General features: G+C 32.1%; 1 protein-coding gene across 1 annotated transcript in view; it reads right to left on the reverse strand.

Annotated features, from left to right (window-relative positions):
* Positions 1-24,331, reverse strand: part of LOC114325448 (protein Wnt-7b) — a 444,311-nt gene that overhangs the window by 20,865 nt on the left and 399,115 nt on the right. The window contains exon 3 of the mRNA XM_028273521.2: positions 13,937-14,208. Within this exon, the coding sequence (XP_028129322.1) occupies positions 13,937-14,208 (272 nt within the window). The remainder of the gene's footprint in view (positions 1-13,936; positions 14,209-24,331) is intronic.

Genomic DNA, 24,331 nt, shown 5'->3' on the forward strand with positions numbered 1-24,331 from the left:
TATTGCCCACGGGAAACACTACGTCTTTATAGCTTTGTTTAACAATAAAAAACTAAATTTTTAGCAATGCAAATAATCAAAACCGATATAATTTGACTTTTTCAAATACGGCAGAATTTCTATTTTCTTTTTTAATAAAAAGTTATTCGGGTTCAAAAATTCAACCGCCTTTATCTCGAAAACTATGCATCCTCCGAAAAAACTTGTAAGAACATTTTTTTATTAGAATGACCCAAAAAATACAAAAAATGTTTGATTTGCGAGAAATCGCTGTTATGTAATTCCTCAAGTTCTTTGTTTAATACGAATCTTATCGACATCCGGATCAACAACTGTTACCCAAAAAATGCGTGTTCTACGGATCAAAATACATAAAAAACTTGGGTAAGTCCATCTGAATAAAGGAGGCCGTTGTACCCCCGCTGGCGACAGGACTACTGTATAATTTAATTTAAAATTGTAAATTAATTTTTCAATTTTAACTTCCATTACTCAGGAATTGATTAATATTATTATTGTATTAAGTATATTGTGCAATTATCATCAGACTGGTCATTTTCCAATGACAATAAAGTCTATACTATTATGGTCTGGTCAATCTCTCACTTCATTACTTTTATAGTTGTTTGCTTTTTACTTTAACTTTTTAGTTTTTACTAAGTATTGTTTACTATTTGTAATTGTGTTTTGTAACTTGTAATTTTGTTTCTTAAAACTTTGTACTGGGACCTGAAAATGAGGCAACTATTGTAAGGTTGCAAACAAAGGCTTGTTTGTAACCCAACTTTTTACCAAAAATAAAGTACATAATATTATGAGTATCGTCCTTTTTTCATAATTAATACTATTATTGACTCAAATTGGGAACAGTTTCATCGTTTAAAAAAATTGTATGGACATTGCAAATTGCAATAAATCCGACCCTGATTTTCCTGCAGTCACTAGTATAAAATTGTTGATGCTAATTTATTTAAGCACAATTTTGTAAATAAGACGCCCGACTTGTTAATTTTTCACATAGAAATTACTTAATTGAGTGGCTCGGAGGCACAAACGTCAGGCAGATCAGAAATCACTCTCAAAGCTGAGTTAATTTTATGTATTTATCGAAACTACCTGCTGCTATTAGGCCTGGATCCAGCGTACCAAAAAAAATTTGATGAATAGAAAGCTGAAAATTTGTTAACAGCTTAACGGTGTCTAGTCGGACAAACTTTGATGTACGGGAACACTGGAACAGGGAAAGTTTTAATTGTGGAACAGTTTAAAAATTTGGAACGTCAGATTACGAAAACGTCCCATGTATTTTATCGGACAGAACATCCAGATGATTTGTTACCCTTTCATTAAACTCACATGCAAAAATCAGACTGCTATTTACTAACCAACATGGTTCCTGTCATTTGACATTTTCTTCGTGTTCCAGTCATTAAAATGCCCAGTTGGTGATAAACACTAGTCGGATTTTTGCATGAAAGTTACATGAATTGGTAACAAATCAATTGGAAGTTGTGTCCGACAAAATACTTGGAACGTTTTCGTAGTCTGACGATCCTAATTTTTAACCTGTTCCACAATTTAAACTTCCCCTGTTCCAGTGTTCCATTACATCAAAGTTTGTCCGAATAGACACGGTTAAGCTATTAACAAATTTTCAGCTTGCTATTAATAAACTTTTTTTGGTACGCGGGATCCAGGTCTATATGCTCACCAACGATGTGCATATTTTTTAGAAGGGTTTCGCTCACTATAATTTAATGTCATAAAACACTAAAAAATGCTTGTTATAGATACGTTTATTTTTCGATGGGCATTTGATAATAAGTTTATCTGGAATTAATCTAAACTTTCAGAATTGATTTTAATAATAAGCTTAGAGTTATAAAGTTAAACTGTAAGGATGAAGGGAGCTGAAGCTCACACAAATTGTAAAATGAGAATGTAATACTTTTAACCAAAGGTATTATAATAATCATCATCATAATGATGATTACGAGTAAAGGCTTAACAGTATTTTGTGGATCTTGGTTTGCTCGCAGATAAGTCGCCATTACCGTCGACTCCTAGCAACTTCCCTCAATCTTCTGATCCTTAGAATCCCTAAAGTCTTCTTTGACATCATCAGTTTATTTTTTACACGGTTATTCTCTACCTCTTCTGCACCCTGGATTTGAAAATTTCAACGCCTTAGTGTACTCCTTATTAGACATGCATGTCTGTGTTTTATTTTTATCAAATAAAGTTTGTTATACGTTTTCTGTCGTGACCCGTCAAAATAGCCCGGTCAAAACAGCCCCGTCAAAAAAGCCCCGTCAAAATATCCCGGACACCAAATAGCCTCGACAAAATAGCCCGCAAACAAAATAGCCCCGACAAAATAGATCGCACACAACATAGCCCCGGTCAAAACAGCCCCGGCTAAAAGAGCCTCTTAGAGTACCATTTATTTTAAATTACTATTCTAACTGGGAAATAAGCCACAATTTTCTTAAAAAAATTATTTTATTAACGTTTCGACTTCCACTTCGACGTCATTGTCATAATACAAAATATTAATAAATTAAACAAAAATGTTGTTGCTAAGTAAAAAAATACTTCTAATAATTTAATTGAATCTGACTCATTCCTATCGACAATTCAGACGTAGGTACAGTATGGTGCAAATGGAAGGAATAAATTCGTTATTTCGTAAACCCGCGACTTAAAGGAAAAATCCTAAAATAGATCGATTTTTATTTTTAAATTACGATATTCTGTTATATGTATGTCATACTAGTGACGTCATCCATCTGGGCGTAATGGCGTAATCGATGATTTTTTTAAATGAGAATAGGGGTCGTGTGCTAGCTCATTTAAAAGGTTATTTAATTCTCTATTTAGTAATATAAACAATTACATAATTATTTACACAAGGTATCCGAAAACTTTTTTTAAATTATTTGACAAAAAAAGAATAATGTATAGACAAGGCGGAAACGGCGGGTTCGTTGGGAAAAATATTCCCATGAGATATTTTTGCATAATCACATTCGTGAGACATCCCAGAATAAGGTTCAAGAAGTCGCCCACGAGAAAAGTGGGCCAATTTTTTTTTTTAACAATTTTTTTTAATCAAATTGCAAAAATCAATATTTTGGCCCGAACTAATTTTTTTTTAGGTATTTTGGACCATTCTGGACAAAAAAGTTTACTGGACAGTAAAATTTGAAAAACGCGAAAATGGCCATTTTTAAGACTTAATAACTCGGTCAAAAATTATTATTTTGAAAGTCAGAAAGTGACTAAATCAAAGTTTAAAGTCACCGTTACATGATCCTGAAGAAATCTGTGTCATTAATTTACTACTAAGCTGCTATTTTTAATTAATAACAATGAGTGGTTGTATCCTATTGACGCTGCTGTAAATGTGAGTGCGAGTAAGATGCACAATTTGACTGCTGGAATAGCTTCTCTCTCGCATTTAGCATTTACAGCCCCACACACGTGCATGGCGCTTATTATTATTACTTAAAAATAACAGCTTAGTAATAAAATAATGACAAAAATTTCTTCAAGATCTTGTAGAGGGGGCTTCAAACTTTGATTTAGTCATATATTGACTTTCATAATAATACCTTTTAACCGAGTTATTAAGCCTTGAAAATCGCCATTTTTCGTTTTTTTCAATTTTAAATTGCTTATAAGTCGAAAACGATCAACTTTAGAGAAAAATTATAAGACACCTTTTTTGTCCAGAATGTTCCAAAAAATTAAAGAAAAAATTGTTCGGGCCAAAAATATTGATTCTGGCAATTTGATTAAAAAAAAAATTGTTAAAAAAAATTGGCCCACTTTTCACTTGGGCGACTTCTTGAACCTTATTCTGGGATATCTCACGAATGTGATTATGCAAAAAAACTCATGGGAATATTTTTCCCTTTGAACCCGCCGTTTTCGCCTTGTGTAGTATGTAATTTATTTAATTTAAAATGCATTTTACTATTGCCCAAAAACAGAAAAAAATGTTTATATCACAAATAAACATTGATTTTAGCTTAAATTAAATGTTCAGACTTCCAAGAGGCAGAGAAGACAGGACTCGAGTTCTCTGAAAAGACCATTTTTATTGAATGTGGTTAAGATAAACATCTGAATAGAGAATAATTACCATTTCCGAAAAAATGTATTTTTAAGGGATTATTTCATGATGAATTCTGAAGGGAGCTTTTTGTCGGGGCTATTTTGTCGGGGCTATTTTGTCGGGGCTATTTTGTTGGGGCAATTTTGTCGGCGGGCTATTATTCCGCGGCTATTTTGTCTGCAGGCTATTTTGTCGGAGCTATTTTGTGTGCGGGATATTATGTCGGGGCTATTTTGTCGGAGCTTTTTCGACAGGGCTATTTTGACGGGGTACCGTTTTCTGTTCATATTCCCCCTTCATAAGTCGATGGATGCGCTCTTCCTCTCTTCTGAGGTATCTATACTCTTCTTTTTTTTTTCGTGTACAACCTCCTTCAAAAGTTTTTGTAATGCCATGTTTTTTTCATCTCGAACTCATTACCGTTTATTATCATCTCGAACTCATTATCAAAGCACTGATTTCTATCTTCTGCCATGCTTATATCCAATAGTTCAACCAATTTCTGCAATTACGCCAGTCAATGGGAGCAAGAATGGGATATTACCTCCGAATTTTATCCTACTGCATGGATTTTAATGAAATTTTGGGCCTAGCCTCTACTTATCTCCTAATTCAAAGTCTACCCTATGCCGATGTGTGCTTTTATCTTGGGGGTGGTTCCCACCCCCTCTTAGGAGTGGAAAAATTTTTGGTTAAAATTACCACGGAATTCGCTAGAGAACCTAATTCTAAGCAAAAATTGTTCTATAATTTTTTTTTGAAAACTCAATACTTTTTGAGATATTCGTGGTTGAAAATTGGCCATTTTCATTGAAACATAATATCTTTTCGAACGGTTTTTTTGCGAATACCTTAAAAACTATGCACCTAAATAAAAAAACTATATTAAACATTTTTGTAGGTTATAAAAAAACAAAGAGACACTACTTGCCTTCTAGTTATAATACAAAAAGAGATATGGTAGGTGAAAATAGTTTGGTTTTTGGTACATACGCAAATTGGTGTATTCAACTTGAAATAACAGAGAAACGGTTAACTTTACGTATATAATGCTACTAATACCTTTTGTAGTGCTTGAAAAGTCTTTATTATTCTATCTTCCCGTTTTTAAATAATTTATATTAATATAACGACCCTTTATTTTTGTTGAATGTTATGTTTTTATTTTAAAAATCAAAATAATTGACGTTTAAAATTTCTCCTTTTTAATTTCTGTCTCGTTTTGATGCCCCTGCTATTTCAAAATTTTAATATACATACAGTAATTAATTTCCTCGTCGATATCCCTACCTACTTCTTGCGACCTAGAATCTTTTTAATGTTTCGTTCTGAACAGAATAGGCCTCTTTCGTCGTCAACTTGCTTCCAATATGCTCCAAATATAAATCTATATATTTTTCGGTTCCATGACATCTCGTAACGCCACAGTTCGTAACCGGACGGTTGGTAACGGACAATTCGTAACAGCGACAGTTCGTAACGGCGACACTTCGTAACGGCGACAGTTCGTAACTATACAAATTCGTAACGTCCAAATTAAATTATTCTGTTTATTATTAACTATTTAGATGGGAAATAAGCCACAATTAAATTGAAAAAATAATTTTATTGTGGCTTATTTCCAATCTAAATAGTTAATCATAAAAATCCCACAAGTAAATAACTTCAGAACAACATTCTCTTTATTGTTGTTAACGTGGAAACTAACTGTTATTCAGTTATAAATGGAATTATGTTTATCAATTTAACGAATCAGTATCAGGATAAACATTTTTAAGGCATTGCATATTTCGTGTTTTAGAATATAATAAAAGTATTTAAACCAAGTATTGAAGTATTACAAGCCATCCCTCTTATCAACTATAACCGTTGATTGAATGCCCCAAAGCTATTACCAATCACAAGGTTTATTTTAATAACAGGTAATTATAATCTTTTCTTTACAAAATATTTATTAAAAAGTTTGGAATGTCTAATGACGGTTGTCAGATTAAAGATTTCAGGAATTAAGTACTTCATTATATCTTTGTCTAGCCATATGCAAGGAACAATAAGAGGAATAAACTTTTAAGAATATTGTTAAAAGTTTGTATGCATTTAAATATTTGTTTGTGTTTAAAAACTTTTAATATACCTACACTGAAACACGAAATATAAAATGTGTTAAACATGTTTATCTCCGTACTGATTTGTTAAATTGATAAACATAATTTCAATTATAACTGTAATAAAATAACAGTTATTTTCCACGTTAACAAGAATAAACAGAATAATTCAATTTGGACGTTACGAATTGTCCGTTACGTATTTGTATAGTTACGAACTGTCGCCGTTACCAAATGTCGCTGTTACGAACTGTCGCTGTTACGAACTGTCGCTGTTACGAATTGTCCGTTACCAACTGCCCGGTTACGAACTGTCGTGTTACGAGGTGTCTGGTCACGATATTTTTCGTCCTACTTCTAAATTTTTCAATATTTAATAAAAAACAGTTTTATTGCTGTAGCTATAAATATTATGTGAAATGTGTTAAGTTTCATTTTATTTTATTTTGATATTCCAATAGATATATTTATTTATCCGTTTATGTTATGAATATGACACTTATTAAAAATATGTACCAGTCTAATTTAGCGAGAGTACGACTAGATCAGAAGTTCTCAAACCAATTCAAGACCGAGAGAGGTGTTAGACAAGGATGCGTGTTGTCACCTGACTTATTTAACATTTATGGTGAACATGTCATGAGGATGGTTTTAGAAGGATGGGCCGGTGGAGTACCAATAGCTGGTAGGAAAATCTCCAATTTAAGATTTGCTGATGACACTCCACTTATAGCAGCAAATGAGCAAGAAATGGTTGATCTTCTGCGAAGAGTTGAGTACGAAAGCAATAAAGTTGGTCTGAAAATGAATAAAACCAAGACAAAAATAATGGTGGTCGACAGATTCGACACTATTCAACTGACTAACATGTTACAGGAATACCAGATAGTAAACACCTTTGTCTATCTCGGGTCTAGTATAACTAACGATGGTAACTGTGAAGCAGAAGTTCGGAGACGTATTGGTATGGTAAAAAATGCGATGAGTCGCCTAACTAAACTTTGGAAAGACAGATCTCTCTCTCAAAATATCAAGATGAGACTGGTGAATGCCCTTGTATTCTCAATATTTCTATACGGAGCAGAGACTTGGACTCTTCGCGCATGCGAGCGCCAAAAAATTGATGCATTTGAGATGTGGTGCTGGAGAAAAATGCTACGCATACCTTGGATAGCTCATAGGACAAACGTTTCCATTCTAAACCAACTCAATATTAAAAAAAGGCTGTCCACAATATGTCTGCAACGAATTCTGCAATTCTTTGGTCACGTGGTTCGCAGAGGTGACGACAGTTTTGAGATATTAATTGCTTCTGGAAACGTTCCGGGGAGAAGATCAAGAGCACGATCACCAACTAGATGGTCCGACTAAATAAATAATTCAGCTGGAAACTCATTCTGCGAAGCTCTTAGAGCAGCTGAAGATAGAGACCAATGGAGAAACATTGTTAGGAATATTGGAAGAAATCACGATCCTCAGTAATGGGGAAACAACAAGAGAGAAATTTATGAATATTTTTTAACTTTTACAGATTGCTGAATTTCATTTACATTCTATTTAGTAATATGTAATTTCAATTTATAATTGGCATTTTTTTATTTTATTTCAAAATATTTTCTTGTACTTTTTTACATTAACTTTAAATTTAATAAAATTGTCTCTATGAAAAGTTCTAGTTTCTAGAGAGTCTTCCTGGTCTTCCTGGTCCTCTTCGTCTTATAGAAAAATGAGCCAGCGATAATGCCTTCCGGCTCCTCCTTCGTCTTACCGCAAAATGTACTGGTAATAAACCCACCATTCCATCGGTTACATTCCAGATCTGGAACAACGTCAACTTTATCTCCAGGAGCCCTATATAGAAATGCAAGTTAAATGTTTTATGGGGACATTTTTCTTTGAATATCAAGGCCTTCAACCACCATTTTTACCTTTGGACCATTTTACCTTTGGGCCTTCAACCTTCTTCTTCTTAAAGTTCCCTCTTCTATCGGAGGTTGGATATCATAATGGCTATGGTCACTTTGTTGGCTGCTGCTCTGAATAGTTGTAATGAACTACAGTTAAACCATTCTCTAAGGTTCCTCAGCCAGGAGATGCGTCTTCTTCCTTGGATACTTCCTTGCATAAAAATTCTCAGAAACTCGTATTTTTCTCCTCTGGTAATGTGACCCAAATATTCCAGTTTTCTAGTTTTTGTACCCTTCATAATTTTTAACTCCTTATTTAAACGACGTGGCACTTCAACATTGGTAATTCTTTGAACCCACTGAATTTTCAATATTCTTCTGTAACATTACATGTCGAACGCTTCTCTTCTTCTTATGTGTTGTCTCTTCAATGTCCAAACTTCCATTCCGTATTCGCGATGAAAAACAAAGTAGCTGACCTCTGGTGGAATAAATTTAAACTACTATAAGTGGTATAAACAAACCAGAAAATTGTTGACTTGAATGGAATTTGGTCACTATTAAGAAATTTTTAGTAAATTTCAGCATTATGAGTACATTAAAATATTTTAAATCAAATCGGTATTGTTCTATTCCTCAATTGAATGTTTGTTTATACCATTTATATCGGCCATTTTCTTGCATTCGACCTGCCCTCTATATTCCGTTTCAATCGCGAATAGCAATATAGAATATATGTAGCATCTTGGAGCCCTCAATCTGAGAGGCAACTGAAGGTCTTTGTTTGTAAGCAGTGTCTTCATTTTTATAAATGCTTGCTTTGCAGTTGCAATTCGGAATTTAATTTCTTTGCTTTGGTCATTTTTGCCATCGACCCAGGTTCCCAGATATATGTATGTCTTTACTTTTTCTATTTGGGTTTGCTCTATCATTAACCTTTCATTTCCATGTTCTGTTTTTGAGACGATCATAAATTAAGTTTTTTCTTGTTTATTTTTAGTCCGTATCGAACGCAATAATCGTTAATTCTATTTAGCAATTTTTGTAGCGATTCCAGGTTGTCTGCCATTATAACGGTGTCATCAGCGATTCTTATGTTATTTACTATTCTTCCGTTTATAAAGATTCCATCACTTAGCTCAGCTATCGCTTCCTGAAATATGGCTTCACTGTATAGGTTAAACAGTAGCGGCGAGAGAACACAATCCTCTCTTATGTCATTATGTCTTTATATCAATATTCTCGGATTCTTGTTGATCTATCTTTATATTGGCCTTTTGATTCCAATACAAATTTATGATAATTCGTAAATCTCGTCTGTCTATATCTCTGTTTTTGAATAATTCTATTAGTTTTTCATGTCGGACCCTGTCGAACGCTTTTTCGAAGTCAATGAAACAGGAATAAGTATCCAGGTTCATATCTAAGCATCTTTGAGAGAGGACATAAAATGCAAACAGCCTTCAACCATTTAATTTTAATTGGACCTTCGGTCACCTTTTTTGTACACGACTTACCGTAACGTAGAGGCAAGTCTATTTATTTCTTGAATAAAATGTTTATTTAAATTTTTGACTTACACTTTGTTCTCCTCGGTGTTCGTTCTTGGTACCATTATTTGTCATAGGGATTAGCCAAACTACCCCTGAGAAGAGCTAACCAGGGTAGAGATCTCCATGATTTCTTTGTGGTGGTGAAGAGAAGACACTTTAGCTACAGTTGACCTCTTCACGATCCTAAGTCAATCGTGGATTTCAAAATGGTATAACCCACGTGGTTAGAACCTTACAATTTTTCTAACAATGTCTGGAAATTTTCAATTTCAAAAATATTTCTCGTTAAAAACTATCTTTTGGGATTCTTACTAAACGGTATTCATTGTTTGATAAGTTAAAGAAACCAAAAAAATAATCAAGAAATCAGGCAATTCCGTCAAAAATTATAAGGGTTCCCATTTTTCGTGCCGGTGAGTAATCATGCCGGTGTATATCAACAAAAGTCACTAGGAAAGATACCTTTCAAATTTATAAGTACCGGGTGTCCCAATAATATTGGCTCTCGACCATATCTCAGGAACCGTTTATAGTTCAGCTTTGAGAAAAAAATATTTATAACAAAAAATTGGAATAAATCCTTTGTAAAAGGTATAAAATTTATTAAAATCCCTAAAGGGCTACATCAGAACAAAACGTTTTCGATTTTATTACAAAATCATCAACAGTGTAAGACCTAAAAGTAAGTATAACCTATTTTATTAATGTAAAATTGATATTTAAATTCTGACTAAGGTTTAAAACAAGTGGTTATACTCACAGTCTGGATGCTAGCTGAGCCACCAAAGAAATATAGGGGTAATAACCCTTCAAATATAAAATGTATGCTTTACAGATGCATATTTACTTAAAATGCCTTGTGATGGGCAAAAGGCAACAGGAATAATGCCCTAAGGTAAGGTATTTAAATTCCCAACATGTGGGATGCAAAAAAATTTGAGTTTACATTTCGATGACTTTATGGCAACTGAACGAAAGTTGAGTGATGTTTCTGAAAGGTGTCAAAGAGCAAACCGAACAAAGTGACATAATGGTTACCATGTATTACCTCAGCCAACTGATTGTGATATGATATTTTTTTAAAAATTTTTGCAACAGTAATAACTAACATCAACAAAGATGTGGCTATAATAAAGTTTACCCCAATTTTGTAGGTTGTATTAAATGAATTTTATAATGTGGATGGAGCAGTAGCCAGATTGTATGCAACCAACTATACATAATAATAATGAAAATAAATAAATTAGCGGAGATGGAACCATTTATGTATAGGAACATCTGGGACCCAGTAATTAAGTGGGAAAATCTTTTGCTAAAATGTTTTATTTATGTGTAAAGGTTGATGATTGTGGTTCGAATTTAAAATGGAATCGTGTCCAAATGTGTTGATGAAAGTTGAGTTTACTATGAATGAAAAATGATTTAAATGTACTAATTGTAAGAGTAAATTGGGTAAGAGTAAGTTGGACCTAGGGTTCGCCCTAGGTCCAACTTAACTTCGAAACAAAAAAAATTCGTTCATATCATAATACTTCCACTCTTTTACCCTTAGAGTTTAAAGTATGATCTCTGGGTCTCCCAGCCTTTCTCATCACACCTCATTACAGTAAATAATTTTGATATCTAACCATATATTTTTCATTAGTTATTAACTGATATTTACCAACAATGCCAGCTGTATTCCAAAACACCCTCATACATCCATCCAATTTTAAACCTTTTCAATTTAACTCAGTAACTTGTTAAAAATATACCCTAATTCTTGAAACTTTTTTAGTCCTAGATGTTTATGTTACATAAAAGGACCTATCATTTCTACCCAAGTTACGAGTTCAATTGATACCTTGTTTTCACTTCAATTTAATACACACACCTATCTTTAGCCAACCAACCTACATATCTTTATATCATATCAATCTCCTCTTGTAAATTATACTACTTATCATAATTTCAACACTACTGTGATATCAGACCTCCACACACAATAGACTACCCAATTTACTCTTACAATTAGTACATTTAAATCATTTTTCATTCATAGTAAACTCAACTTTCATCAACACATTTGGACACGATTCCATTTTAAATTCGAACCACAATCATCAACCTTTACACATAAATAAAACATTTTAGCAAAAGATTTTCCCACTTAATTACTGGGTCCCAGATGTTCCTATACATAAATGGTTCCATCTCCGCTAATTTATTTATTTTCATTATTATTATGTATAGTTGGTTGCATACAATCTGGCTACTGCTCCATCCACATTATAAAATTCATTTAATACAACCTACAAAATTGGGGTAAACTTTATTATAGCCACATCTTTGTTGATGTTAGTTATTACTGTTGGAAAATTTTTTTAAAAAATATCATATCACAATCAGTTGGCTGAGGTAATACATGGTAACCATTATGTCACTTTGTTCGGTTTGCTCTTTGACACCTTTCAGAAACATCACTCAACTTTCGTTCAGTTGCCATAAAGTTATCGAAATGTAAACTCAAATTTTTTTGCATCCCACATGTTGGGAATTTAAATACCTTACCTTAGGGCATTATTCCTGTTGCCTTTTGCCCATCACAAGGCATTTTAAGTAAATATGCATCTGTAAAGCATACATTTTATATTTGAAGGGTTATTACCCCTATATTTCTTTGGTGGCTCAGCTAGCATCCAGACTGTGAGTATAACCACTTGTTTTAAACCTTAGTCAGAATTTAAATATCAATTTTACATTAATAAAATAGGTTATACTTACTTTTAGGTCTTACACTGATGATGATTTTGTAATAAAATCGAAAACGTTTTGTTCTGATGTAGCCCTTTAGGGATTTTAATAAATTTTATACCTTTTACAAAGGATTTATTCCAATTTTTGTGATTGATGGTATACAGCCAACTACAGGAAAACTTTTCTTTCCTTGTGAATTTATAACAAAAGTTTACTCGGGAAAAGTCTGGAAATTACTTTTTCATAATTTTAGGTCCACCGCCAGAGGGCGGAATTGAATATCAAAATTTAAAAAATCTAAATTCTACAAAATTTACCTAATGAAAGGGCACTGGAAGTCCAATCATCGTATTCTTCATAAAATTCTGCGCATATTTGATTTTACAAGTTTAAGTCTACCTTTGCAAATAAGAGGTGGGGGTGAGTGGGAAACTTCTTATGAAAAAATGGCTGTAAGTCCGGTTCTACTAAATAGAATTTCGCATAATTGGTCTTGCTGAAAACAGATCTTTTTCGTCAATGTAAGAGTCTTATTTTCGAAATAGCCTAATAAGTAATTATGCTAACTAGTAGGCATTATTTAATTATTTTCGGAAATCTAGTTTTCTATGGAGAATATTAAATACAAGTATGCATTTTTAATCATGTATTACAAAATTGAACATTTAGGCAGTCACTAAGACTAAGTAAGTAGTTGCTTTTATTTCTTTGTTATATTTTATAGTGTTGTTTGTCTTATTGTTGTTTTAATTAATTATATACGTTTACATCTGGAACATGTTTATTTGTTTTTTCCATAGCACACTACTTTTCCTTAACCTCGTTTACCGGTTACAGTATCAGTTAGGTTTAAAATTTACACATTTCTTAAGATATTTCGAGATAGAAAAAAGGTATCGACATGTGGTTTTCGGTATTATGTTGCTAATTCGGTCTTATTTTGTAATACAGGATTAAAAATGCATACTTGTATTTAATATTTTCCAAATAAAACTATATTTCTGAAAATAATTAAATAACGCCTCCTAGCTTGCATATTACTTATTACGCTATTTCGAAAATAAAACACTTACATTAAAGAAAAAGAGCTGTTTTCAACAAGACCAAGCATGCAAAATTCGATTTAGCAGAACCGGACTTACAGCCATTTTTTCATAAGAAGGTTCCCACTCACCCCCACCTCTTATTTGCAAAGGTAGACTTAAACTTGTAAAATCAAATATGCGAAGAATTTTATTAAGAATACGATGGTTGGATTTCCAGTGCCCTTTCATTAGGTAAATTTTGTAAAATTTTGATTTTATAATTTTTGATATTCAATAACGCCCTCTAGCGCTGGACCTACAGTTATGAAAATAATTTCCAGGCTTTTCCCGAGGCAACTTTTGTTATAAATATTTTTTCTCAAAGCTGTACTATAAACGATTCCTGAGATATGGGCGAGAGCCATTCTTATTGGGACACCCGGTACGTACATCAGAAATAACCTCTAACTTACTCCAAGACAAGACTTACCTTCCTTCCAGCTTTGTTATTATGTAAGTTCATTAAACTCCTGGCGTCGCCTTCTAGTTCTCTAGCATCTAAAAACCTCCTAGCGAACCTTACTCCGTAATTAATATCAACACTACATCCACCCCATTTCCACCCAGCTGGCGTTGGCTCCCTAGGTTTCGGTCCTGGATCACAACCACATGCTGATATGTTTCCCCTAGCGCACGCCGCTGTAACTGCGTAAGCTACACCTGCGCTGCTGATGGCGTATGTAAAAGCTGCTTCACGAGATCCTGCAACAATATAATTTTTGTTAGTGTTATGAAATTGTCAAATGTAAATAAAATTTACTATGGAATCAAGGAAAATAGGTAAAGAATCCAGGTAAAGATAGTTATTTTCTACCACCGTTTAATAACATGCTCATTATACGATATTTTTAATAGATAATAGCACCCATTACTTTACCCGTGAGTAATGAATAATTCATTACTCACGGGCTGAAGTTACTCACGGGTCATTACTCACGTGCTGAAGTTAGATTCAATTGGCGCATGTCACTTTTAATATTAATCGTATATAAACTGCAAATAAAATTACTTAAACTAGTTTATTTAATAGAATAATTACTGCAATTTATATCAAAATTAACTTGGAAAAAATTTTTAAAGGAATTTTAACTGTAACAATGTCAGTATATTTTTTACGTTTATACAATCTTGTTTACTAAAAATTTTGACGTTTATCATTTATTTTAGTGACAGTGACATTAGCGTATTTTGTTTGTGTTAATTGGAATTTATAACTAATATTGTGTTTATTTTTTTAAGTTGTATTGTGTTAAAATATGTTATAACATATATTATTATGTATATATGGTTATTATATTATACAGTGCGTCCATAAAGTAACGCATAAATTCATTATTTTGTAAACCGGCAACTTTAAGGAAAAATCCCGACACAGGTCGATTTTTATTTTTAAATTACAATTTTTTGGCATATATATCATTTTAGTGACGTCATCCATCTAGCTTAATGACGTAATCGATGATTTTTTAAATGAGAGTAGGGGTCGCGTGATAGCTCATTTGAAAGGGTATTCAATTTTCTATTTACGAATATAAATATTAACATAAATATTTTTACAGGGTGATCAAAAACAATTTTTTTAATTACATGAATTGAGATAAAACGAAGATTGTATGTAATTTATTTAATTTTAAATACGTTTTACTGTTGTCAGAAACCAGGAAAAACATGTTTATTGGACAAATAAATATTGCTTTTCCTCTTAAATTCAATGTTAAAGCTGCCACCCACTTGCCGTTTGGAAATTTGAACATTTCGTTTAAGCGAAAATCAATGTTTATTTTTTATATAAAACATTTTTGTGTTTTCTGACAGCAGTAAAACGTATTTATAATTAAAAAAATTATGTACATACATTCCTCTTTTTGTGTCAATTAATTAAATTAAAAAAAATGTTGGACACCTGGTATAAATATTGATGTTAATGTTTATATTAGTGAATAGAGAATTAAATACCCATTCAAATTAGGTTGAATTGATTATGTTTCATGTTTCATTAAAAATATTAGATACACCAGAATTTTATTCCCAAGGATATATTCTGTAAAAAAGCCAAATTTCATGAAAGGGTTAAGGGACTACCCAAAAGCAATAAAATCTTCTATACACAAAAAACCCGTCATAAATATATCGAATGGTATCTAAGTATCTTTAGGTACCTTTCTTCAACTCGTTTATTTTTGAAGATAAAACCGATGTTTTCATTAATTTATCATCTAAGCCCAATAAAAATAGATGTTGTTGTGTTAGTTATCGATGATCAAAACTAAAATAAATCAAGCGATGCTAATGATTGGCGCCTCCCACGGTATATATGGCGTCAGTCAAGGAACACGAACATCGCCAATTAATCCACTATCGCGTGACTTTATATACCCACATTTACCCATCACGATTTCTTTACTCACGTTTTCTCACCTTCCCACATTTTTTGGTAACCCTATACGTATATTTTTGACGATGTTTTAATCCAATGGATCGAGGATTAAGTACGACCCGTATATGCAGGCTAGAAAATATATGAAATATTTGAAGAGAAGTATCCATATTTCTCAAATGTGGTCTCGAGGTAACAAAGTAGAAAAACTCGAAGAGGTACCACAAAGTTTTTTATTTATTAAAAAGTCATATAAGGACGCGTTTGGGCTCTGCACGAGCCATCATCAGGTTAAGTACAGGAACATAGAAAACAAAGGACTGACCAGAAACAGGAAGGAGAAAGATTCAACTAGTTAACATTATGTATACTGGGTGTAACAAAAATAGAGGTCATAAATTTAATCGCCTATTCTGGGACCAAAAATATTTCGATTGAACCTAACTTACCTTAGTACAAATGTGCACGGAAAAAAAGTTACAGCCCTTTGAAGTTACAAAATGAAAATTGATTTTTTCCAATATATCGAAAACGATTAGAGATTTTTTATTAAAAATGGACATGTGGTATTGTTATGGCAGTATTATTTTAAGAAAAAATTATAATGAAATTTGGACACCCCATACAAATTTTATGGGGGTTTGTTTCTTTTAAATCCCCCCACACTTTTGTGTACGTTTCAATTTAATTATTATTGTAGCGCCATTAGTTAAACACAAGTTTTTAAAAACTTTTTTGTCTCTTAGTACTTTTTCCAAAAGTCAGTTTTTATCGAGATATTTGAATATTTGTCAAATCCACCACATATTTGTATATGGTAAAGTACGATTATGGAGACTTGGTAATAATATGAAAATTTATTTATGATTTACATTTTTAGGTATATTTTGAACCATAATAAAAAAGAAGCCACATCTCGATAAAAGATGCTTTATCAAAAAAATACAAAGAGGCAAAAAAGTTTTAAAAACACTGTGTTTAACTAATGGTACCACAGTAATAGTTTAATTGGAACGTATACAAACATTTGGGGGGTTTAAAGGAACAAAACCCTCATAAAATTTTTATGTAAACATATTAAAAAAGAAACCGCAACTCGATAAAAACTGCCTTATCGAAAAAATACTAGAAGGCAAAAAAGTTTTAAAAATATTTAATGTAACTAATGGCACCAGAATAATAATTCATTTGAAACGGACACAAAAGTTTGGGGGGGTTTAAGGGAACAAAACCCCCATAAAATTTTTTTGGGGTGCACAAATTTCACTATAATTTTTCTTTAAGATATTCTTTCCATAAGAATGCCACATGTCCATTTTCAACAAAAAATCTCTAATAGTTTTCGACATATTCGAAAAAATCGATTTTCATTTTGTAACTTCAAAGGGCTGTAACTTTTTTTGTGTGCATATTTGTTCTAAGGTAAGTTAGGTTCATTCTATTTTTGGTCCCAGAATATGTGGTTTAATTTATGACCTGTATTTTTGTTACATCCTGTATATAAAAAGATGCACACACTTCATCATTATTGGATAAGCTATTTATAGCATTTTGTTCTTTTTAAACTATAAAATATTGTAGAACTTCTGCATGTAGAGGAACCATCATGTGAACAGATCAGGTGTAAAGAGCTTCCTGGTCTTGACCAGGTAACAATATTATTACAGCGATATTTTTAAAGAATAAGGCTATAACATGTTAAAAAATCACTTAAATAGGACAACAGGCCTAGGAAATTCGAGACAAAAATTTACCAATTTTTAAGGGGGTGCGTTAATTTCTTGGAGAAGAGTAGTTTCTTTTATTGGCCACGAAAGTTAACATAAAGATGATAGCGAAAACGAAATAAAAGTTAATTATTTTAAAGGCCTGCAAAAAAGAGAAAAGAATGTGCATGTACTTTGTACGCACGTAAAAAGTTATACTTCTATTATAAAATATGATTTCAACGAAATCAATATATTTACTTTAAACAGTATTTTGGTATTGTATTTAAATATTAAACTAATTTTAGAAAGAACTAAAGAATACCAAAAATTAAAAAAAAAAGAATATGAATTGTCCGGAATTGAACGCGGAACCTCTCGATCTGTAGGCGAATGCTTTACCGATCAGCTACCACCGTTGTGTTTACAGAGGATCCTTTCTCGGACATAATTACAATCACAGTGACAAATAGATCAAGCGAACAAACATTTTCAATAACACTTATATTATCTTACTCCCAAGGAAGACAAATCCAAAGACACAAAAATTATAATAAATATATTTACTAAAAACACTAATATACTTTTTTCATACCTTACTTGCGCTAAACATACAGGGTGGGGCATTAGTCTGACAAAGGCCAATTACTCGTTTGTCGTAAGAGATGCGAAAAAAAGTTATTTAGGTAAAAGTTGGGACACTGATAGGATCATAATTTAAAAATATTTTCAAATATACAGGGGCGTCCGTATTGACAGGGTGACACAAACTTACGTTTTTTTAAATGGAACACCCTGTATATTTTTACATTTTTGGATTCTCCTCAATGTTTCATTTCTTAAAATATATGGTTTTGTAATATTATACGAGGTAGTTTAAAAGTTAATTACGTTTTTTTGTTGATTTCGTAGCAACATCTACATATTCTACATCCCTGTAGAATTGTAGTGATTTAACATCAAATTTTCTATTTATATTCAAACGATTTTTAATATAGTCTGCTATTGTTAAACATTAACAGTATAGCGAAATGTTAAATTTTAGTATACAGGGTTGGTCGAAACTCGGAATGAGGATTTTCTGAGTTTTCTTAAATGGAACACCCTGTATTTGAGTATTGTAATGAAATGATATTTTATGCTACTTTTTTATTTCTTAGGCATTCCCTATACCTAAGTGCTTTAATTTGTAAGTTATTCGTGATTCTTTAGGCCAAACATTAATTGCAAGAAAAATTACGTGAAATTTTATTAGGTGGCCGTGAAAATATTCAATCAAAAATAATTTTTCGAAAAAAAAAATCATGATAAACTAGCCTGATCCTTAATTTATTAATATTGGATGAGATATCCAAATAAATTCGTAGTTAAGATTGTTGGTGCGCAAAATATTAATAAAAACATACAATATTCTACCTAGTCGGCTATGACACTATTTTTTTTTAAATTTGGCATTATACTATTTTTATAGTTCCAGTCCCAGTTGCTTTGTTACCATTACTAATATGAATTTTTCTAACTAGGAACTGATTAATAAGATTTTTGTGCTAGTAGAGTATAACAAAAATGTGCTACTAAATAGTAATAAGAATTTTTCATCAAAAATTCCCTGATAGACGACAACTAAGAAAAGAAACGTTTAAAACGTTTAAAAAAGAATATACTAGAATGGTTTCAATGGACTGGACACTTAGATTGTGATAAATCTGATCGAAAAAAACTATTGTAAGTGAAGAAAGCAGGAATTAAATGTAATCCTTAGTGTCACTCAGGATGTGCATATTAGTACAACCGTTCTTACAATCTAAGTATCTAGTCTGTTGAAACCGTTTTAGTATACTTCCAAAAGTTTCTCTTTTTGGTTGTAATTTTGGCTTAAAATTTTTATTTTAAGTAGCTCATTTTTGTTATACTCTCCTAGCACAAAGTCATTTTAATGAGTTCCTCATTAGAAAAATTAATATTTGTAATGGTAACAAATCAACTGGAACTATATAAATAATAAAATGCCAAATGTTTAAGCAAATTTTGTGTCATAGCCAACTAGAGAGAATTTTGTATGTTTGATTAATATTTTAAGCCCCAACAAACTTAACTACGAATGTATTTGGATATATCATCCAATATTAATAAATTAAGGATCAGGCTAGATTATTGTGGATTTTTTTCGAAAAATTATTTTTGATTGGATATTTTCACGGCCATCTATTAAAATTTCATGTAATTTTAGTTGCAATTAATGTTTGACTTAAAGAATCACGAATAACTTACAAATTAAAGAACTTAGGTATAGGGAATGCTTCAGAAATAAAAAAGTACCATAAAATATCATTTTATTAGAATACTAAAATATAGGGTGTTCCATTTAAGAAAACTCAGAAAATACTCATTCCGAGTTTCGACCCACCCTGTATACTAAAATTAAACATTTCGCTACACTGTTAATGATTAACAGTAGTAGACTATATTAAAAATCGTTTGAATATAAATAGAAAATTTGATGTCAAATCACTACAATTCTACGGGGTGTAGATGTTGCTACGAAATTAACAAAAAAACGTAATTAACTTTTAAACTACCTCGTATAATATTACAAAACCATATACTTTAAAAAGGAAACATTGAGGAGCATCCAAAAATGTAAAAATATACAGGGTGTTCCATTTAAAAAAACATAAGTTTGTGTCACCCTGTCAATACGGACGCCCCTGTATATTTGAAAATATTTTTAAATTATGGTAGTATGTCTGCCCCAACTTTCACCTAAATAAATTTTTTTCGTATCTCTTACGACAAACGAGTAATTGGACTTTGTCACACTAATGCCCCACCCTGTATGTACATAACTTGAAAAATTAGCAACGAACTCCTTACTGTCTGTGTGCGCATGCGGCCAGAAAAATAAAAACTCACTCTCAATCGCGCCTAAAGAAGTATAACTTCAAAAAAATTTTATGTCAACATCTGAGACACGCACAAGTAACTAATATTATCTTCATTACTTATACTGTATAAGTTATACACAGCAATATATAGTAAAACGACCCATGTAAGTAAACGTTCCAAAAGGTGATGAATATCTTTTACACCTACTTTGATCTTTTTTTGCAAACCTTCCCTAAATCGGTGGGAAGCGAGTCTTTGGAAAATAATCGGAGATTTAAGTATTCATATTAATTGTTGATGCCTACATGTCAGAAAAGGGTGTTTAATTATTAATTGGAAATATTTTAAATGTAAATTCCTGGGCTCAAAATATTACGGTTTAAATAAAATCATTTAAATAAAATGTGGCTCTTTGCTAAGTTGCAGGGTGTTTTATTTAAAAATTTAATAACTATTTGTACCCAGTACTAGAAAACAATTTTAGCATTTCCTTTTCATAATTGGCAGGAAGCATACACCATACTTATATACCATACAAAATTATGTAAAATATACTTTTCTGCCTACTACCAGAGGCGTACGACAGGGAAAAATGAATGGTTGTCCGTTCCCAAATTTTACGCCACTGGCGGAATGGTTATTTTAGCGCAATTTTTTTATTCTCCCATACTTTCTATGTAATGGTAGGGGAGCAAAGTATGCTAAATGTGCAGTCACTCGAGCGTTATGGGGACCTATTGGGTTGTGAAGAGTTGAAGAGTAGGTCCTAAAACCAAAAAAAGCTTAGTAAAGTTTTCGGACTTTCCATTTTTAATTTAATTTTCCAGTTCCATCAATCGTTTTTTTAGATTATATCGCCATCTATCCATAATTCGAAAAAATGTCTCGAATAAAAGTTACTTATTTTTACGTAAGGAATCCAAATCTGCAATAAAAAATGGGGGCTCCCATTTAAGATTTTAAAGTAACCCCCACCCACCTCCGTGGGGGGGGGGGGTCTTGTTTCGTGCCATTCCATATATTTTTCAAAAATATTGAATAAGTGTATTTTTCAGTTTTTCGATCTGATGTTCATTTCGCGAAATATCGCGGGATTCGTATTTAAAATTTTAAATTTACCCTCCACCCCTCTCCGTGGGAAATCGTGTTTGGTATCATTCGATAGATTTTTGAAAAATATTGAGCACGTATTTTTTAGTTTTTTGATCTGTCATTCATTTCGCGAAATATTCGCTTTTTTCTTGTGAAACTTTGGGACTCACCCATTTCCCTACGACCCGCTCAAATCGTCAGATTTTTGAAATATACACTGTTTTGCATGTACAGCTGGTTCCAAAAAAAAAAACTGATACGACTCTTAAAGCGGATTTTCTAGAAAATTGAGCAGTGTATTTTGAAGGATAAATACTTATTAATTACAGGCTGTCACTGTCACTGCCAAATCTTAAAATTTGTCAGATAACTTGTTCTGTTCATCCCATTTCAACCTCAAAAAATGGCTGTTTGTTTGTTTATTATTTGTCTGTCATAATAAATAATATAATATAATGTCAGAACAATCATACAATGCTCAAAATGATCAAATCTTACTAAGAGTCGTATCAGTTTTTTTAGGAACCAGCTGTACTTAACTTACCCTATCTTAATCTGACGATATCGAGTTTTTCTAAGGATAGATTTTTTTTCGGCCCCCCCTTAACGAATTCCTCTGTATTAAGAGCCAATATAAGGTACATTTTCAATAGTCCTCTTCATTTTACTATTAAGTAAATTTTTTGCAAAACGTAGAGGAAGGGCTATGTACCCTCGGAGATCGGTGTAAAAAATGTACACCCAAAATAACAAAATTCAGTTTGGCAACACTGTGTGAATGTTGATAGTAACATATTCCTTTTAAGATTAACAGAACTGTAATTTAGTCCAGACAAATTAATATATTCTTGTGCCAACAAAAATAAGATTTTTCAACCAAATATTGTTTCAAATATAATGTGCAAAATAATTTTGAATTGGTTTCTGCTAATGAGCTTGCTTTTTTTGTCATTAAAGTTGAAAAAACTTTAAATTTATTCTTTATGATCATTATCGTCCAGTTCTCTTCTTATTATTTTCACTGTACTAATATCCGTCGACTAATTTACAATGATTAATGCGATGTTAAAACATTTTATCGTTAGCGTCTTCTAGAGTGTCTGAGACATATCTAATTTCATTGATAAAATGCGCAGTCCCACCGATTTCCACTTGAACCAAAGGTTTCTCCCCATGTAATAATCTGACGCGCTCGAGTAACTGCAAAAATCCCCGCTTGGGCTCCCCTACCATAAATAACATACTCTTCATTCGTAACGATAAAGATCATTATTTTTGGAGATATTTGAAGTTAAAAATGAAGTGACAGTTATTTCACATCATACATAAGAATTTCGACCGTGCGATGGTTAAAATCTACATAGTGGCTCGAGCTATCACATGGAATTTTTCTCGCTTCACCGCTTGAAACATTCGGTGAACGGAGAAAGATGCTCGAGCCACTATGTAGATTTTAACCATCGCATGGTCGAAATTCTTATAATGTGAACGTTCGCTTATTTTTACTAATGTGTGTATTAATTATGTCGGTGTATTTTGGTCATAAGATTGCATTTATTAGGCGAATGATTTTTTAATTGCTATTAGCAAAAAACCATAATGTTATTTTTTGAAATTTCTTAAAACGAATAGATGTATTCAACATTTAAAAACAAAATGGGGTTCTAAAAAGAACCGTTAAAGTTAGAAGATCATTTTTAATGAAAGAATTGATAAGCTTATTGAGGTAAGTAGGCGTCATGTTGTACATTTGTTATAAAAGATTTACTTAAACTGTCTTTTTGATAATCTATTTTCGTATTATTAAAATTGTTCTTTTATTTAGATTATAACAAAACGGTTCTTTTTCAGAACCCCAATTTGTTTTTAAATTTTTGAACACACCTAGAAGGGAGTAGTCGCAAAATTTTGGTCCAATGCTATTTAAATGCATTTAATTTTTCGAACCCTGAGAAAACTAATAAATATTTTTAAAAAATTTAAACGCAGAATGAAATATACATTATTACCGAGGGCCGAAAGTCAGAATAAACAAAAAGTTTTACACCCACAGAGAGGGGTGGAGGGTAAATTTAAAATTTTAAACACAAATCTCGCCATATTTCGCGAAATAAACATCAGAATGAAAAACTGAAAAATACACGTATTCAATATTTTTTAAAAATCTATCGAATGACACTAAAGATGACCCCCCACGGGGGTGATGTGGGGGTTACTTTAAAATCTTAAATAGGAGTCCCCATTTTTTATTGCATATTTGGATTCCTTACGTAAAAATAGGTAACTTTTGTTCAAGACATTTTTTCGAATTACCAATAGATGGCGCTATAATCGAAAAAAACGATTGTTGGAAATGGAAAATTAAATTAAAAAATGGAAAGTCCCCCACTTTATGGAAAACTTAACTTTTTTCGTTTTAGGACCTAATCTTCACAACCCAATAGGTCCCCATAACGCTCGAGTAACTGCAAATTTAGCATACTTTCCTCCCCTACTATTATTAGTTTTCTCAGGATTCGAAGAAAAGAACACATTTAAATAGCATTGGATTTGAGCCTATCCCCTTTTATCGCTTAAAAATTCATTAGCGTAGTAAATGCAATTATGGTGGCTCCCGCCTTCTGAGCCACCCTGGATACTGAGGGGTGGTTACCCCGACTATGAGGGTTGATGTAGTAAATATAGTTCGTTGTTAAGACATTTATTTACACGTTAAATATATCACAGAAAATAACTGGTGGTATATTATTTACTTGAAATCGAT

Source organism: Diabrotica virgifera, chromosome 1, assembly GCF_917563875.1.
Source record: "Diabrotica virgifera virgifera chromosome 1, PGI_DIABVI_V3a".
NCBI classification, from domain to species: Eukaryota; Metazoa; Arthropoda; class Insecta; order Coleoptera; family Chrysomelidae; genus Diabrotica; species Diabrotica virgifera.